This window comes from Numida meleagris, chromosome 1, assembly GCF_002078875.1.
Source record: "Numida meleagris isolate 19003 breed g44 Domestic line chromosome 1, NumMel1.0, whole genome shotgun sequence".
NCBI classification, from domain to species: domain Eukaryota; kingdom Metazoa; phylum Chordata; class Aves; order Galliformes; family Numididae; genus Numida; species Numida meleagris.
In genome coordinates, this window is record NC_034409.1 from 81,526,323 (window position 1) to 81,541,204 (window position 14,882).

The 14,882-nt window shown below is 38.7% G+C and overlaps 1 protein-coding gene across 4 annotated transcripts in view; it reads left to right on the top strand.

Annotated features, from left to right (window-relative positions):
- The window catches only part of F5 (coagulation factor V), a 44,732-nt gene that overhangs the window by 2,539 nt on the left and 27,311 nt on the right, over window positions 1–14,882 (top strand). For 3 of the 4 annotated variants that reach the window (XM_021399272.1, XM_021399283.1, XM_021399253.1), the window contains 5 exons: window positions 689–4,654; window positions 7,732–7,823; window positions 8,900–9,022; window positions 13,354–13,566; window positions 14,406–14,549. In XM_021399272.1, the coding sequence (XP_021254947.1) occupies window positions 4,494–4,654; window positions 7,732–7,823; window positions 8,900–9,022; window positions 13,354–13,566; window positions 14,406–14,549 (733 nt within the window). In that variant the 5' untranslated portion in view covers window positions 689–4,493. Of the gene's footprint in view, window positions 1–688; window positions 4,655–6,581; window positions 6,599–7,731; window positions 7,824–8,899; window positions 9,023–13,353; window positions 13,567–14,405; window positions 14,550–14,882 lie in introns of those variants that run through there. The other variant, XM_021399263.1, reaches the window with a different exon arrangement.

A 14,882-nucleotide genomic window follows, 5' to 3' on the forward strand; every position in this document is an offset into this window, starting at 1 on the left:
ATTGAAAGTAATTTTGAGGAACAAAATCGTTTGTGGAGTCAAACTGAAAATTTGGGGGCAAAAATAAGTTTAAAAAATGTTGTGTCTGACATTACTAATGTCAATTTCAAAGAATGGAATGTAGTTTTTCTTCCATAATAATGAGCATTTTTCAGACCAGGAGTCAAAAGTGTCAGACAAATGTGTTAGAGAGTTGAAATTAACTTTTACAACATTTAGAGAGTTCACATATTCTTTTGCTTAACTGAATTCAACATTTCTGTACAAATAGTATTAGGTCCTGCTAAATCAGGTTCTGGCAAACATACTGACTTGAGAAATATCCAGTTCTAGTCATGGATTCTTCTCTTCTAAGGAAAAACACGTTAAAATGTGGATGTATTTAGTTTTTAATCAACGTGATGCTATATCTTCTGAAGCCTTTAACACCTGAGCAATCTGAAATGCTTCTGTTTTGTATTTTTACTGTCCTGTAGTATGTATGACTACAGGTGTTATGTGGTCATTTAAGAGCTGCACACAATGTGTTCTTATATATGTGCTGTCATCAAATACAAAATGTGTAAGTTGTTCTGAGAAAGAAAGGCAAGGAGTTTCTATACGGTCTGTTTTCATGGGATGCTCGTGTGGCTTTCAACATAGTACATCTTCAAATTTCTAAAATTAGTCACTTATTAACTTTTCTTAGCTTTAGTGCGTTCTTGCAGAAGTGAAGATATTTATTGGATGGCTTCTCGTATGAGTTGTGCCTGGTAGATTTGGTAAGTGCCCCCTCCGTCTTTTACCTGCATTCAGAATCGTGTTTGCTGCTGATCAATAATTAACTCACTGTTTGCCCATAGAAGTCCTTTCACCCTGTGCTAAATGAAGTATGCTTACTGGGTACGTTTTGCTTTGATTTGTGTGCTTGAATGAGAGAGGGAGAGATCTGTGTGAGGTTATTATTAGCAACCAATTCAGTAATTGCTGTATGACGTTTTCTTTATGCTAGCTCCCTCTTTGTCACTATAATGCAATTGTTAAAACTGATAGCAACCTTTGAGATGTGACTGCCTGGGAGCACTTAGGATAGTGTTTGTGATAAAGCAGAAAGAATTTTGTTGTAGGTCCTAACCTGTAATTTGTAGAAAGATGAAAACAACTTCAGAGCTCTTTTTTGAAGAGTTATCTGTTCTTGACTGTGCAGACTCAGTCTAGGCTATTCTACCTGAAAAATTGGCAGTACTAATTTGTTTTAAAGATCAGTTGACAGTGCTACCATTTCAATATGTTTTTGTTTGTAGTATAGCAAGTACCAGGACCGTAATTACTAGGTACTGGAATAGACAATGAATTTCCCCGGTAGGAAGCAGCCAGCTTTCAGTATTAGAAAATACTGCCTATGCTTCTCTTTCTATGCTTTGTTTATATTTAGCATGTAAATTTCAATACATCCCAAAAGTACTGCACAACTTTTGGGAATAACATTGGTTGTGCTGCACATTATTTTGCCAGTATGGACTGGATCCATGCAACTCCATGCATGGCTTTTGCTCACAAGATCTTTTGATGTTGCTGGTGACCAAACGTGAGTTGTTTAAAAATAAAGACAAGCAATGATGATAACGAAGCTGGATGCACATACAGTGTTGCCAAGGAGAAATTGTTAATACTGCAGCTATGTTTATGTATAGACAATAAAATTGCATGGTCTTGAAAGAACTGAACCTGAAAATGTGTTTCTGCATCACTTGCAACATGATTAATCATAGTATTTTGCAGACAACCAATGCTAACTAAAATAAAATTATATGCAGTTAATAGAAAATAGTAGGTAGAAAGAGACAAGGTCTTCAGATTATTAATACTAATGTTCAAAACACTGAAACTTCCTAAAGCCTGGAGAACACAGTGAGATACAGTAAATTTTTTAAAAACGACTACCAAAAAAGAAACAGGCTAACCCAGATGACTTCAGACTTGCTCGACTTTACATGGATCTTATGAGATGGGGAAAGTGAGGAGAAAATAGGTAAATAGCCAGTATGGGGTTTCTTGTTCTTAAAAGATTTAAGAAAGCTGATGCATGCTAATCGTTGTAGCTTAATGGAAGATTGGTCTGGTCTATTTTGATCACTCTAGTTTGAAAACTATCAATTTTATCAGCCAAGTTTGTGCAATTCACTGATGTAATGCATTCTTGGTTCCTAATGTATTTGATCCCTTCAACCTTTTGATTACTACTACATGACTTTTTGTCTGAGAAATTTGAAAATACAACCGCCAAATTCATCCAAATGGATATAGCAGAAGTAGCGAATTGATGATCAGCTTTGATTCTGAGCTCACAATCACAAAAGAAGAGTTTTTTAAGCAGGTATTCTGGGTGTTAATTCTTGGCCTAAAATATGGTTTTGTTGTTGTTGTTGTTGTTTTTAAGTACAGGGAAAAATTAAGTATTAGAAAAATTCAAACAATTCATCAAACAATCAAACAATGACTCATTTAAGTTGCTTTAGTTTTTTCTCATCAGCCAATCACATAAGAATACAGAGAGATCTTCAAATCCCTCTATGGGAAGGAGCTTTTTGAACAGGATTGTGAAGTCTACTGGATGTAGATGTGAGTCAGTTTCTTCTCTGACAGAAGGATGTGGTATTTGCTATGCGCTTCTGGAGATGAGGCGAACTGACTTAAAAATGAAGATGGTTTAGTTTTAACAGAATGTACTTCAGAACCAGCTGTTCCTCTTCAATTTTTGTAGGAGTTGTTCATTTGCCCAGAGATTATTTTTACATAAAATCCAAATTACAGGCATTTTTACACTGTCAAACTCTTAAACACTGGCACTGAAGGAAATCCTTAGCCAGAGATAAGATTAGGACCAGAGCAGAAGTGAGACAAATACTATAGCTTCTTACTTTAACATAATTGAAGCAGTTTGAGAGGGATTGTGGTGGATTCTTTAATCAAAACAATAATTACTTAATAATGAAATACTATTGGACTATGTATTTTCTCTTCAATACCAGTGCACACTTTGTAGTCCAACCTGGTTGTTGCTGGATTCTGGATTTTGAATCAATTTCATGTACGAGTCAAAGCAGCTCTTGGGTACAAGTAATTAGCTCCATGCAGATGGAATAGGAGGTAACCTATTTTTCCATGCCTGTAGTCTTTTGCTGTACAAGTTGATCATGTTTGTTTTCAGGTTTAGGCACCGAACTGTCCAGAAGTTTGGTAAGTGAACATTTAGCTATTAGTCATGTTTGATTTGTTTATTTTTTAACTGTTTCCCTATCTCTTCTAAGGCTATGTCATACCCATTTGGATAGAGTTATCATATAAGCTGCCAGTTAGGCCATTCTGCTGTTGAGCAAGGAATTATTGAACCTGGAACTCAGCAGGTTTTGTTTTGGAGTAGTATAAAGTAATTTCATCCTTATTTTTGTCTGAGTCTGGAAAGAAATTATTTTGATTTCTTTTTTAAGTATTTTTCTTGAAAACATTAGCAAGACATTCTTGAAAAAAAAAGTTGTACATTTGTATTCATGGAAAAAAAAATTTTCTTTTTCTCCAATAATCCCAGTGCACGGAGATCAAATTTAACAATTTCCTAGTTGTTTTGACATGTTTTTAAACACTAGCAAAACCAGGGAGACGCCTTTGTTGATATAGTTGACATTTGTACTGAGCTTATCAAAAGGTACTTTCCTAATAATTTCTCCTTAGATAAATTTCAACAGATCCTAATGAAGACTTGATTAGAAGGATTCTGATTGCAGACAAATCTTCAGGCTGACCTGTTAGCTGCCAATGGGAAGCCATTTCATTATCCACTATCTGAGTTTCTTGAGAATGTTGTGAGAACCAAACTGAAGTTAGCAACGTGTTTGGAAATTATGAATATTCAGTATGAGGTAACCTGAAGTAGACTTGAAATATATTTAGCTCTTCATCCACTTCTAGTCCTTGTACCTAATCGTTCAGCATTTAGTTCTCCCAAAAGGAGTGATTCCTTAGGCTTCAGGAAATGTAAAATCCAACTGGGAAATTTCCACTATACTGACTATATGCTGAGTTTTTGTATCTTCTTGGAAGATGGAATATGTGCCCTCTTCTCCCTAACCAAGTCAAACATCTTGTAATTGTAAGTAATCTAAGTAATTGTTTCCTGCTTCTGATATCCTGCTGCTTCAGTAGACAATGATCCATCCACAGGCTGTAAGGGGGCTGAAGCAGCTTCTCCTTGGTGCATGTCTCTTCGTGAAAATGATGTGGAGGAGGGGAGTGAAGGTAGTTTAAACAGTTCTTTTTTTTTTTTTTTATCTCTACTGGATCCCTGTCAGCAAGGGGAGGAGGAGGTGAAGAGCAGTGACCTGAGTGTAGCGAACAGTGTTACCCTCTTGCGTCAGGATTATTTCATTTCTGAGGGGAAGTTAGAAGCTGCAGCAGCAATAAAAGCAGCAGTTTCTGCTTCATCTTCCAGAGCAGCGTAAGCAGGCATCCATACCATGACACTCCACTGCATGCATCTTTTTCTCTTGCTTCTGCTCAGTTCATGGTGGCCGAACTCAGAGAAGCACGTGGTGGGAGCTGTGAAGGTCAGGGAGCACTATATAGCAGCTCAGATCACTGTTTGGACCTACAAACCGGAGTCTGAGGAAAAGTCCAGGTAACAAAGTACAAGATGGGAAGGGTGAAGCCAGTCCTGTCTTGTGACTGAAAATGTTTTTAGTCTCCTATGGAATTTTAGAGACCAGGAATACTTCAATTGGTTTTGGAGGGCCTGTATGATTTGAACTGGAACCAATGAAGTATTAAAAACTGTGATAAAATCATTTTTTATATTTTCAGAGCACTTTTGTTGCATATATTCCAGAACTTGCTTTTATCATCTTCTGTATCTGTACGGTGGTTTTTTGCTTTGTTGGTTTGGGGTTTTTTTTGTTTGTTTTATTTTGTTTTAGTGTCATTATTTTTAAATGCATAGATTTTGTGGACTGCTAGAATTAGCAGTAGCTTGGTAATACTGTGAAAGCTTTCAGACTTTAGGGAATGAATAGCTTCTAATTTGGGAACTCTTACTTTCACTTAACTCAGAGCCTGATGAACTTTGGAACTAGCTGTTGTTGTTTCTGAGTTATTCAGTAGTTTTTTGTGAAATGTTCTTTTTGGGTTCTGCTGAGCAAAGGTTGTAGAATCAAGTATTACTATTTAAGTGAAAATACTGATTTCAAAATTCTTTTTTCATATGGCATTGCAAACTGATAATGCTACCTGCGTATGCGGATCAAGCATATAAAATAACTTCTTTGTATTGCCAAGATATGCTTATGATAATAAACACTGCAAGTGCAATGCTACAAATGACTTGCACCTACTTCAGAATTGTTTAAATTATACTTCGTTCTAATACTGTGTTCACTATATAGCCACAAAACACAGCTTTTATTTGTTCATGAATTGGGGTGAAATAGTACAAATTACTTGTTTTCTTCTCTGACACTGAAGGATGTATTTTAATACTACTGCATTTTTTTTTGTATCAGTACACGACTTGTTTTCTTAGTCTGATTTTGTGTGTGTGTATTGGATTTCTGGGTGCTAAATCTGAACTTCCTGGTCAGATTTCAGTTTTCTAAAGATTTGTTTTTCAAGACTAATGCAAACAAAGTTTCTATAGTTTCTAAAACTCCCCTTGGAAATGTAATAAAACTGCTATGACCTTAATGCCAAATGGCCAAGGTAGAAGAAAATGGGATTTAAATGTAGGTAAAATCATCTTCTCAGTGAAAAACTTCCCCCTGACATCTAATCTAAATCTTCCTCCTTAGTTTAAAACCATTCCCCCTTGTTCTATCATTATCTAGTCATGTAAAAATTTGATTTCTCTCCTGTTTAAAATCTCCCTTTATATATTGGAAGGCCGTAATGAGGTCTACCCGGAACCTTCTCTTCTCTAGACTGAACAAGCCCAGCTCCCTCAGCCTGTCTTCATAGGAGGGGTGATCCAGCCCTCTGATCATCTTTGTGGCCCTCCTCTGGACTCTCTCCAATGGCCCATCATCTTTCCTGTGTTTGGCATCCCAGACCTGGACACAGTACTCCAGATGGGGCCTCACCAGAGCAGAGTAGAGAGTGACAATCACCTCCCTTGCCCTGCTGGCCACCCCTCTTCTGATGCAGCCCAGGATACTGTTGGTCTTCCAGGCTACAAGGGCTCACTGTTGCTTCATGTTAAGTTTTTTATCAACCGGGACCTCTAAGTCCTCCTCAGTAGGACTACTCTCAAGGAGATCTTCTCCGAGTCTGTATACACATCTGGGATTACCCCAGCCCAAGTGTACAACCGTGCACTTTGCTTTGTTAAACTTCATGAGGTTTACATGGGCCTACCTTTTGAGTTTATCAAGGTCCCTCTATAGAGGTTTATGATTACCATGTATAAGTGATATATATAAAAAAAACAGAGTGAAAATGTGGTTTTTTTTGTGTGTGAAGCATTGCAGATGCAGTTACTGAAAGTTTTGTAACTAGACCTAAGTGCGTACTCTGAGATTTGTGAAGTGTTTGTAACCCAATTATTTTGTTCCTTTTAGCTGTACAGTTGGCACTGGTAAGTTTCTTCCTCCGTCCCAATAGTCTTATGTACATATTCTATTGAACATTGCCACATTAGGGCAGCACATCAAAGATGATCATGGTTCGTGCCCTTCTCCTTTAGAATGAAATTAAATTTTATCAGTGGCTTCAAAGATTTGAAGCATGAGCTGCTTCTGCTGGACTGTTGTTGCAAAAGTGTCAGAGAGGGATTTACAAAAATCTTTTCAAGAACAGATCTCCCCCATCTGGACCCTGAATGTCACTGAAGTGGCTCATTTGATTATCTCTGCCCAGCCTCTCTATGCATGAGCAGCCCATCAACTTTCTATTATCAAAAGTGCCTTGCTTAACTGAGAGGACATTACAAAAATAGCAAGTGGAAGTACTGCTGGGTTCAGTCATTGTATGTGCTAGGAAATCAACCATAAATGTGACTAAGCACAAACTATTTTCCCTTTAACAATTGTTTCGTAATTATTTTAATTCCAGAAGGCTTCTGTCCTGGTTTCCTCCCGCTTGCCTGTGCATTTGCTGAGAAAACAGTTTGTGGTCTGCTTGGTGTACATTTATGTAACAAGACCAAGAACAACTGCCAGGTTTCCCAGAAAGCAGTGTTCTGACTTGCTGGGAGGTTCTTAGTTGTTTATTATTGTCATAACTGCTACCAGTGCTTGTTATTTATGGTATTATGGAATCATTGTGATGAGCCTTAAACTTTAAGCATGGAGCTGACTAAAGAGAAATACAGATTTCTCATAGTGTTTTGTCAGATGCTTTCCTGATAAAGATGGTCAGAACATCTTCCTCTGTGTCTTAAATGGTGAAGAAAACAAAGACATCTTCATCACAAAATCAGAAGGACTATAGAAACCACAAGCAGAATAAGGGGTCAACTGTGCTAGGTATTGTACTTGTATGTCTTATATGTACGAAGTAGCCTAGATCAAGAATATCGTAGATACAGTGGAGTAAAAGGGGGAGAGAAAGACAGTGCAAAGAGTTGGACCATGTGGCCAGCCTTCAGCAAAATGTGTAAGTGATGAAATATAATTCCAGAATTCATTTTCTGAGGTATTCGTTAATCAGTATTGGCATCTTTTGGAATCTTTATCCTTTTAATTTTTTTTGTAACTCTTATGGTTTCAGACTGACACATTTGGATCCTGTGTTTAAGAAAATTTCTTACAGAGAATATGAAGTGGATTTTAAAAAAGAAAAGCCAGCAAATAAGTCTGCAGGTAAACAGGAAAAAAGATGCTTGTTTACTGCTTATCTTAAAGCCAGTAACACAATCACAGTGATGACACTATAAATTCATGTACATGTAGCTCAAGATCTGAGACCAAATATGTTTCTGATAGATCACTGGAAAGGAAGAAATAAACTATGAGGTCAGATGTGAAAAATAACTCCTTGCCTTTGTTGTCCTTTACTACATCAAGATGCTTTAAATGGATGGAGGCAAAGTCTCATTTATGCTATATATAAGCATTGTACTTGTATTTTTATATTTATGCAGAGTAATTATATAGTCTGTTTTTCATATTAATGAATAAAGTAACTTCAGATGTTAAAAGCATCTAGATTTCAAAGCAAACAAATGTATGCCAGGTTGGTGGTATCAAATTGTTTCAAGTGAGCCTGATATGTTCTCTTCTGTTTTCTGAAAATGATTCTTATTTAACAGAGAAAGAAATTTACAAAATGGCCTACGTAAAAGGAGACAAACAGGTGAAAGATTCCCTTAGCAGGCTTCTTCCACTTCCACTGAGGTTTTTTTTTTGGAGGGGGGTTGGTTCTGCAATGTGAGAAAAGGTTTAAGTCCCTTCTAGAACTACTTGCAAGCTTTGCATAAATAAATTTTCAACATGAAATTTTGAACTTTAGAATACATTTTTGGTACTTTTTGTTCTTTGACAGATGGCATAGAGAGTGCTACTTAAAGAAATATTTTAATGCCCTTGTTATCCGTTCCTAAAAATATCTGACTAAATTGCCTGTGAAGGAATGAACCCTAGAAATTCCCAATGAACCTCAACAGAAACCTTTTGATAAAATGTGATATCTGGAAAATAGCCAGAATACTACTCACTAGATATGCAGTTTATAGCATTACTGACTGTGAACTGCAGGTTTTGCACCCCTATGTCCCTTTTTACAGGTAAATCTTCCTTGCGGTGGTATTACATTCCTGTCTATAGTTTGTGCAACTTGTACTTTGAGAGAGCTCTTATTCTCTGCTGGAAAAAGATAATTTGTCCTTTCATTAAACAATCTGTTTTGCTCACAGTTTTCTCTCTCCTTATCTTGACAGGACTCCTTGGGCCAACTCTGCGTGCCGAAGTGGGAGATACTTTAATAGTTCACTTTAAGAATATGGCTGACAAGCCCATCAGTATTCATCCCCAAGGCTTAGTTTACAACAAAAAAGCAGAAGGTAAATGCTGTAAAATCCCCATGTTTTCTTCTTGTAGACTAGAGAGGGAACCAGACTAATGTTGATGTCCTGGTGGGGGTCTATAGACCTCCTAACCAGGATGAAGAGACAGACAAGGTGTTCTATGAGCAGCTGGCAGAAGTTGGGTCATTGCCAGCTCTTGTTCTCATGGGAGACTCCAACTTCCCTGATATTTGCTGGAAATACAGTGCAAAAAAAGCAGTCTGGGAGGTTTTTAGAGTGTGTGGAAGGTAACTTCCTGATGCAGCTAGTAAGAGAGCCTACCAGAGGAGTTGCCCTGCTAAACTTGCTGTTCACAGAGGACTGGTGGGAGATGTGGAGGTCGGGAGCTGTCTTGGGCAGAGTGACCACGAAATGATAGAGTTCTCTATTCTTGGTGAAGTCTAGAAGGTGGAGCAGCAAAAGTGCTACCTTGACTTCCAGAGGTCGGACTTTGAACTGTTCAGGACACTGGTAGGGTAGGTCTCTGGGGATTCAGTCCTGAAGGGTAAAGGTGTCCAGGAAGGCTGGTCAGTCCTCAAGAAGGAAGTCTTAAAAGCATAGGAGCAGGCTGTCCCCCTGTGCTGTAAGATGAGCCGGGGGTGAAGAAGATTTTCATGGATGAACAGGAGACTTCTTCTGAGGCACCAGGAGACAAAGAATCTCCCTCCTGTGGAAGAAGGGACGGGCAACTCAGGGAGAGTACAAAGAAGTTGTTAGGATGTACAGGGAGGAAATTAGAAAAGCAAAAGCCCAGCTTGAATTCAACCTGGCCACTGTAGTAAAAAACAACAAAAAACTTTTTTACAAATATATTAACAGTAAGAGGAGAGCTAAGGAGGATCTCCATCCTTTACTGTATGTGGTGGTGAATGTGACCACTGAGGACAGGGAAAAGGCTGAGGCTCTCAATGTTTTCTTTACATTTGTATTTAGAAGTCAGACCAGTTATCCTCAGGGACTCTAGCCCCTGACCTGGAAGTCTCAGATGGGGAGCAGAATAATGATTCAGGTGGAAACAGTTAGAGACCTGCTGCTCCACCTAGACTGTCAGAAGTCAATGGGGCCAGATGGTGTCTACTTGCAGGTGCTGAGAGAGCTGGCAGAGGTGATTGCCAAACTGCTTTCCATCACCTATCAGTGTTCCTGGTTAACCAGAGAGGAGAGGACTGGAGGCTTGCCAATGTGATTCCCATCTACAGGAAAGGTTGTAAAGAGGATCTGGGGAGCTACAAGCTTTTCAGCCTGACCTTGGTGCCAGGGAGTTATGGAGCAGATCAGCATGTGCAGGAAAACCAGGGGATCAGACCCAGCCTGCGTAGGTTCACAAAAGACAGGTTCTACTTAACCAACCTAATTTCATTCTTTGACTGAGTGACCTGCCTGGTGGATGAGGGAAAGGCTGTTGACGTGGTCTACCTAGATTTCAGCAAATCCTTCAACACTGTCTCCCACAGTATTATCCTGGAGAAGCTAGCAGCCCATGGCTTGGACAGGTACACTCTTTGCTGGGTAAAGAATAGGCTGGAGGGCCGGGCATCTGGCCTGTCCTGTTTAATATCTTTATTGATGATGCGAACAAGAGCATTGAGTGCACCCTCAGTAAGTCTGGGATGAAGTTCAACAAGGCCAAGTTCCAGTTCCTGCACTTTGGCTACAACAACCCCACACAATGCTACTGGCTTGAAGCAGAGTGGCTGGAAGACTGTGGAAGAAATGGACCTAGAGATGTTGGTCGGTGCTAGGTTGGTTAACATGAACCAACAGTGTGCCCAGGTGGCCAACAAGGCCAATGGCATCCTGGCTTGTATCAGAAATAATGCAGGCAGCAGGAGCAGGGAGGTTATCATCCCCTGTAGTCAGCTCTGGTGAGGCCAAACCTTGAGTACTGTGTTCAGTTTTGGTCCTCTTACTACAGGAAAGACATTGTGGCCCTGGAGCATGTCCAGAGAAGGGCAGTAAAGCTGGTGAGAGAACTGGAGCACAGGTCTTACGGGGAGTGGCTGAGGGAGCTGAGATTGTTTCGTCTGTAGAAGAGGGAGGCTCAGGGGTGACCTTATCACTCTCTATGTCTACTTGAAAGGAGGTTATGGCAAGGTGGAGGTTGGCCTCTTTTCCCATATAATTAGTGATAGGACTAGAGGGAATGGCCTCCAGTTGCACCAGGGGTGATTCAGGTTGGATGTTACAAAAAAGTTCTTCTCCAAAACAGTGCTCAGGTGCTGGAATGGTCTGCCCAGGGACATGGTGTAGTCACTGTCCCTAGAGGTGATCAAGAAATGTATAGATGTTGTACTAAGGGACATGGTTTAGTGGGGAAGTATTGGTGATAGTTGGACGGTTGGACTAGATGATCTTGGAAGTCTTTTCCAACCTTGGTGATTCTATGATTCTATGAATGTTTGGATTTATGTATAGCACAGATACCTGGTGATAGTGGATTAAAACTTCACGTCTATAGTTAGCTCCTTTCTTGTCTGTGAGTGTAATACTAGGAATATGGGCGTCTTCTGAAATGTATGTTCTCCTGACCAGCTCCACTATCTGTGTGCTAGTACTGTTTGCTCCTCAGGAACCTGAGGAAGTGAAGGGAATTGAGGGTTGAGAGGCTGTATTTCCCAGCAGAACCTGAACATATGCATTTGGATAACACAAATATAGTCTAATGGTTTTCCAGAGTACAACAATGATTGAATTTCATTTGAGCAGAACTAGCTTTTTTTTTTTTTTTTCAATCACTCAACTTAATGCTGTCTGGCCATTTAACTCAATCTAACAATCAATTTTAAAACAGAACACAATTTGGTGTTAGAACAATTTTAAGGGTAGTCAGGGAGACTGCAAAAAGCTGTAATTCCTGTAGGAATATAAAAAGGTGCAGTAGTGGACTGGTCTTCTATAATTCATTAAGGCTATGAAGACAGCCCGAACCAGGTGGAAAGACAAAGTTACTAATTGAGAAACTAGCTTTTTAAGAATGAAGGAAAATTAGACTCAAGACTGTGCTATAGAATATTTACTCGTAAAAAGAGAAGCATTTTCAGCAGTGGGGACTTAGATAGCCTTTATCCCCAGAAACCTGAAAATTACTGTAGATTTGAATTGGACAGAGCAAAGACATGAATCCAGTGCCCCTCCTTCTCAAAGAGCTCAAGCTGTTGATATTTGAGCAAGAAACAGAGTAGCCCAGAAAAGTGCTGAGTCTAGGGCTTTTTGAGTGTTTTTGGACTTCTCTTTCTGGAGCAGATTTTGGTGAAGGAAGTGGAAGAGAGTAGGATTCTAAACAGTAAGCTTTTCAGAACACCACTGTTCTAGAAATGCAGAAGCAAGCATTGAGAAAGTTCTCCACTAATGGATTTGTAAACTACATGGAGGGTCTGACAATTTAGTGACCTTTGAATTGAGAAGGTGGTTAACTGCTCATGAAACAAGTGAAACTTGGGTCATTATCTTGCTCCCTTACATAACTGTTAGGAGTGAACACACGGTTTTCAGAGACCATCATCCTGCAATTGCAAAATAATCTACTTAAGGAATTGTAAACTCAATTTATACAGTTTATGATCTCTTTTTGATAGTGTCCAAACTTACATACAAATTCCTGCTATTCCTGCATCACCACAAGGTGAATCTCTGTGATTGCCTGTGCTTCTCGGATTGCCTTGACCTAGGTGCTGAGCCAGAACTTTGACTTGCTGTTTCCAAATTTATTCAAGACTTTATTTGTTGTGTGGGTACAAAAGTTTTACCTTCACCTCCTAGGGTATCACGTAGGTGTGATAGGTAATTCAGTTTCACTGTTCTGTTAATGTTCCTTTTGCACCTAGAATTTTCGTTTTCTGACTTCCCTTTGCCACGTTGCATTTCTTTGATTATCATAGGCTTAGATATGAGATACTACCATTATTTAGATATGCAGTACACAAAAGCTCTACGGCGGCAAGCCGATGCTAGCTTCCATGGTGGCTTTATGAGAAGTGATTAGAAAGCTGGCAAAGTGAGCAATATTTCAACTTCTACTGAATATCAGTGAGCAGAGGCTGAAGGTTCATGCCACCTTAACCCTGTTCAGATCATTGAAGAGACACATCTTTTGACAGAGGTGACAGTTTTAGAAAATTTTGAATCTGTAAGAGACAGGATAATGAAATAGGTACTTTCCTACATGCTACTCTCCACAGTATAAGTGGAGCCATCAGTCATCCATATGAATATGAAGTATCAAATAGGTAAGAAAGATATCGAGCTTTTGGAATTGATTATAGGAACTTCTATTACCTCATACTTTAATTACTCAGTTTTCATGTCACCCTACTTTCTTTTCTTGGCAGGCTCCCTGTATGATGACAGAACATCATCTGTAGAAAAACAAGATGATTCTGTGCTTCCAGGCCAGGTCTACACATATGTGTGGGATATAACAGAAGAAGTTGGTCCAAGAGAAGCTGACCTTCCTTGTCTTACTTATGCATATTATTCTCATGATGACATGGTAATGGATTTTAACTCTGGTCTGATTGGAGCATTGCTTATCTGCAAGAAAGGTAATGAATATGGGAAGGTTATAAAAAGGGACTTTTGAGTTAAAACACTGAATGATTAAGTTTTTAATGAGAAATGGATAAATTCTGCTGTTGATCTAAGACTCCTTTCGGCAAGAAAACAGGATTTTGTAGCCTCTCATATAAGAATTACATTTAAGGCAGACACCTCATTCTAAGTAGAATAATCTGTATAGTCCCAAAGTTTTTAGTTTCTGCAGTCCAAGTGATATCTATTTTAGTTTCAAATTATGTACATTTATTGAAAACAGCAAATGGAAATATTTTTTTTTATGTGAGCAATCTGTAGAAAGAACCATAATTCTGTGTGGCAGGTACTTATGCCCAAAATGAATTCTACTTACTGATAAAGTCTCACCTGTATGACAAACTCAACTAGATACTTTCCTATAACTGATCCAATTCTGAAGTATTTGTGAGTCTTTTGAATGCAGAAGTTCTATGCTTTTTAAAGGAGTTGATGACCTCATGTGGTATTTGAAAAGGCTGTGTTCACACTACAAATGGCTCAGCCATCATTCTCCTTGCCTTGTAGTCTCAGAAGAGAAACCAGAGTCTGGTTGTGTCCAGAAGGCTGCTGGATATTTTCCTCTTAGGTATTAGACTTTTTATTCCATGGTTACCTAAAACAAAAAGCATTTTCAGAAATAAAATCACTTCACGATCATTCTTGAGGTCCTTGTTTCTTTGGGCATATTCAGGCTGCACATTGTAACAGAAGAAGCAAATTAGTTAAATACATAAAAATGCCATTACATTGGTATAGAAACTGCTTCATTTCTGCTTGAAATTAACGCCTGTTGTTTCTTTCTTCTTCATAGGAAGTCTAAATGAGGATGGGTCACAGAAACTTTTTGATAAGGAGTATATACTAATGTTTGGTGTGTTTGATGAAAACAAGAGTTGGCAAACATCAGCATCACTTAAATACACAATTAATGGGTATGCTGATGGAACGTTACCAGGTACTGTACAAGCTTATGTGACATGACATGAATGTTAATGGTGACTGAATATTGCCTCTGTTGGTTTTTTTGTTGTTGTTGTTTTGGTTTGGTTTTATGCAAGAGAACAGGAATAGATGAGTGGGGTACAGCCTTTTTTAGAACATGTTTTTAATCACCTAAATTCCAGAAGAGAGCTATGCCATATTGCTAATAAGGAGAACAAGATTATTAACTTCAAAAACAAACCAAACCTTTTTTTCTTTTTTTTTTTTTACTTGGCTAATGGGGGAAATAGTGATGTAACTAGGTGAACTTCTGATTTTACGGTACATGGAATATCCCAGATGAAAA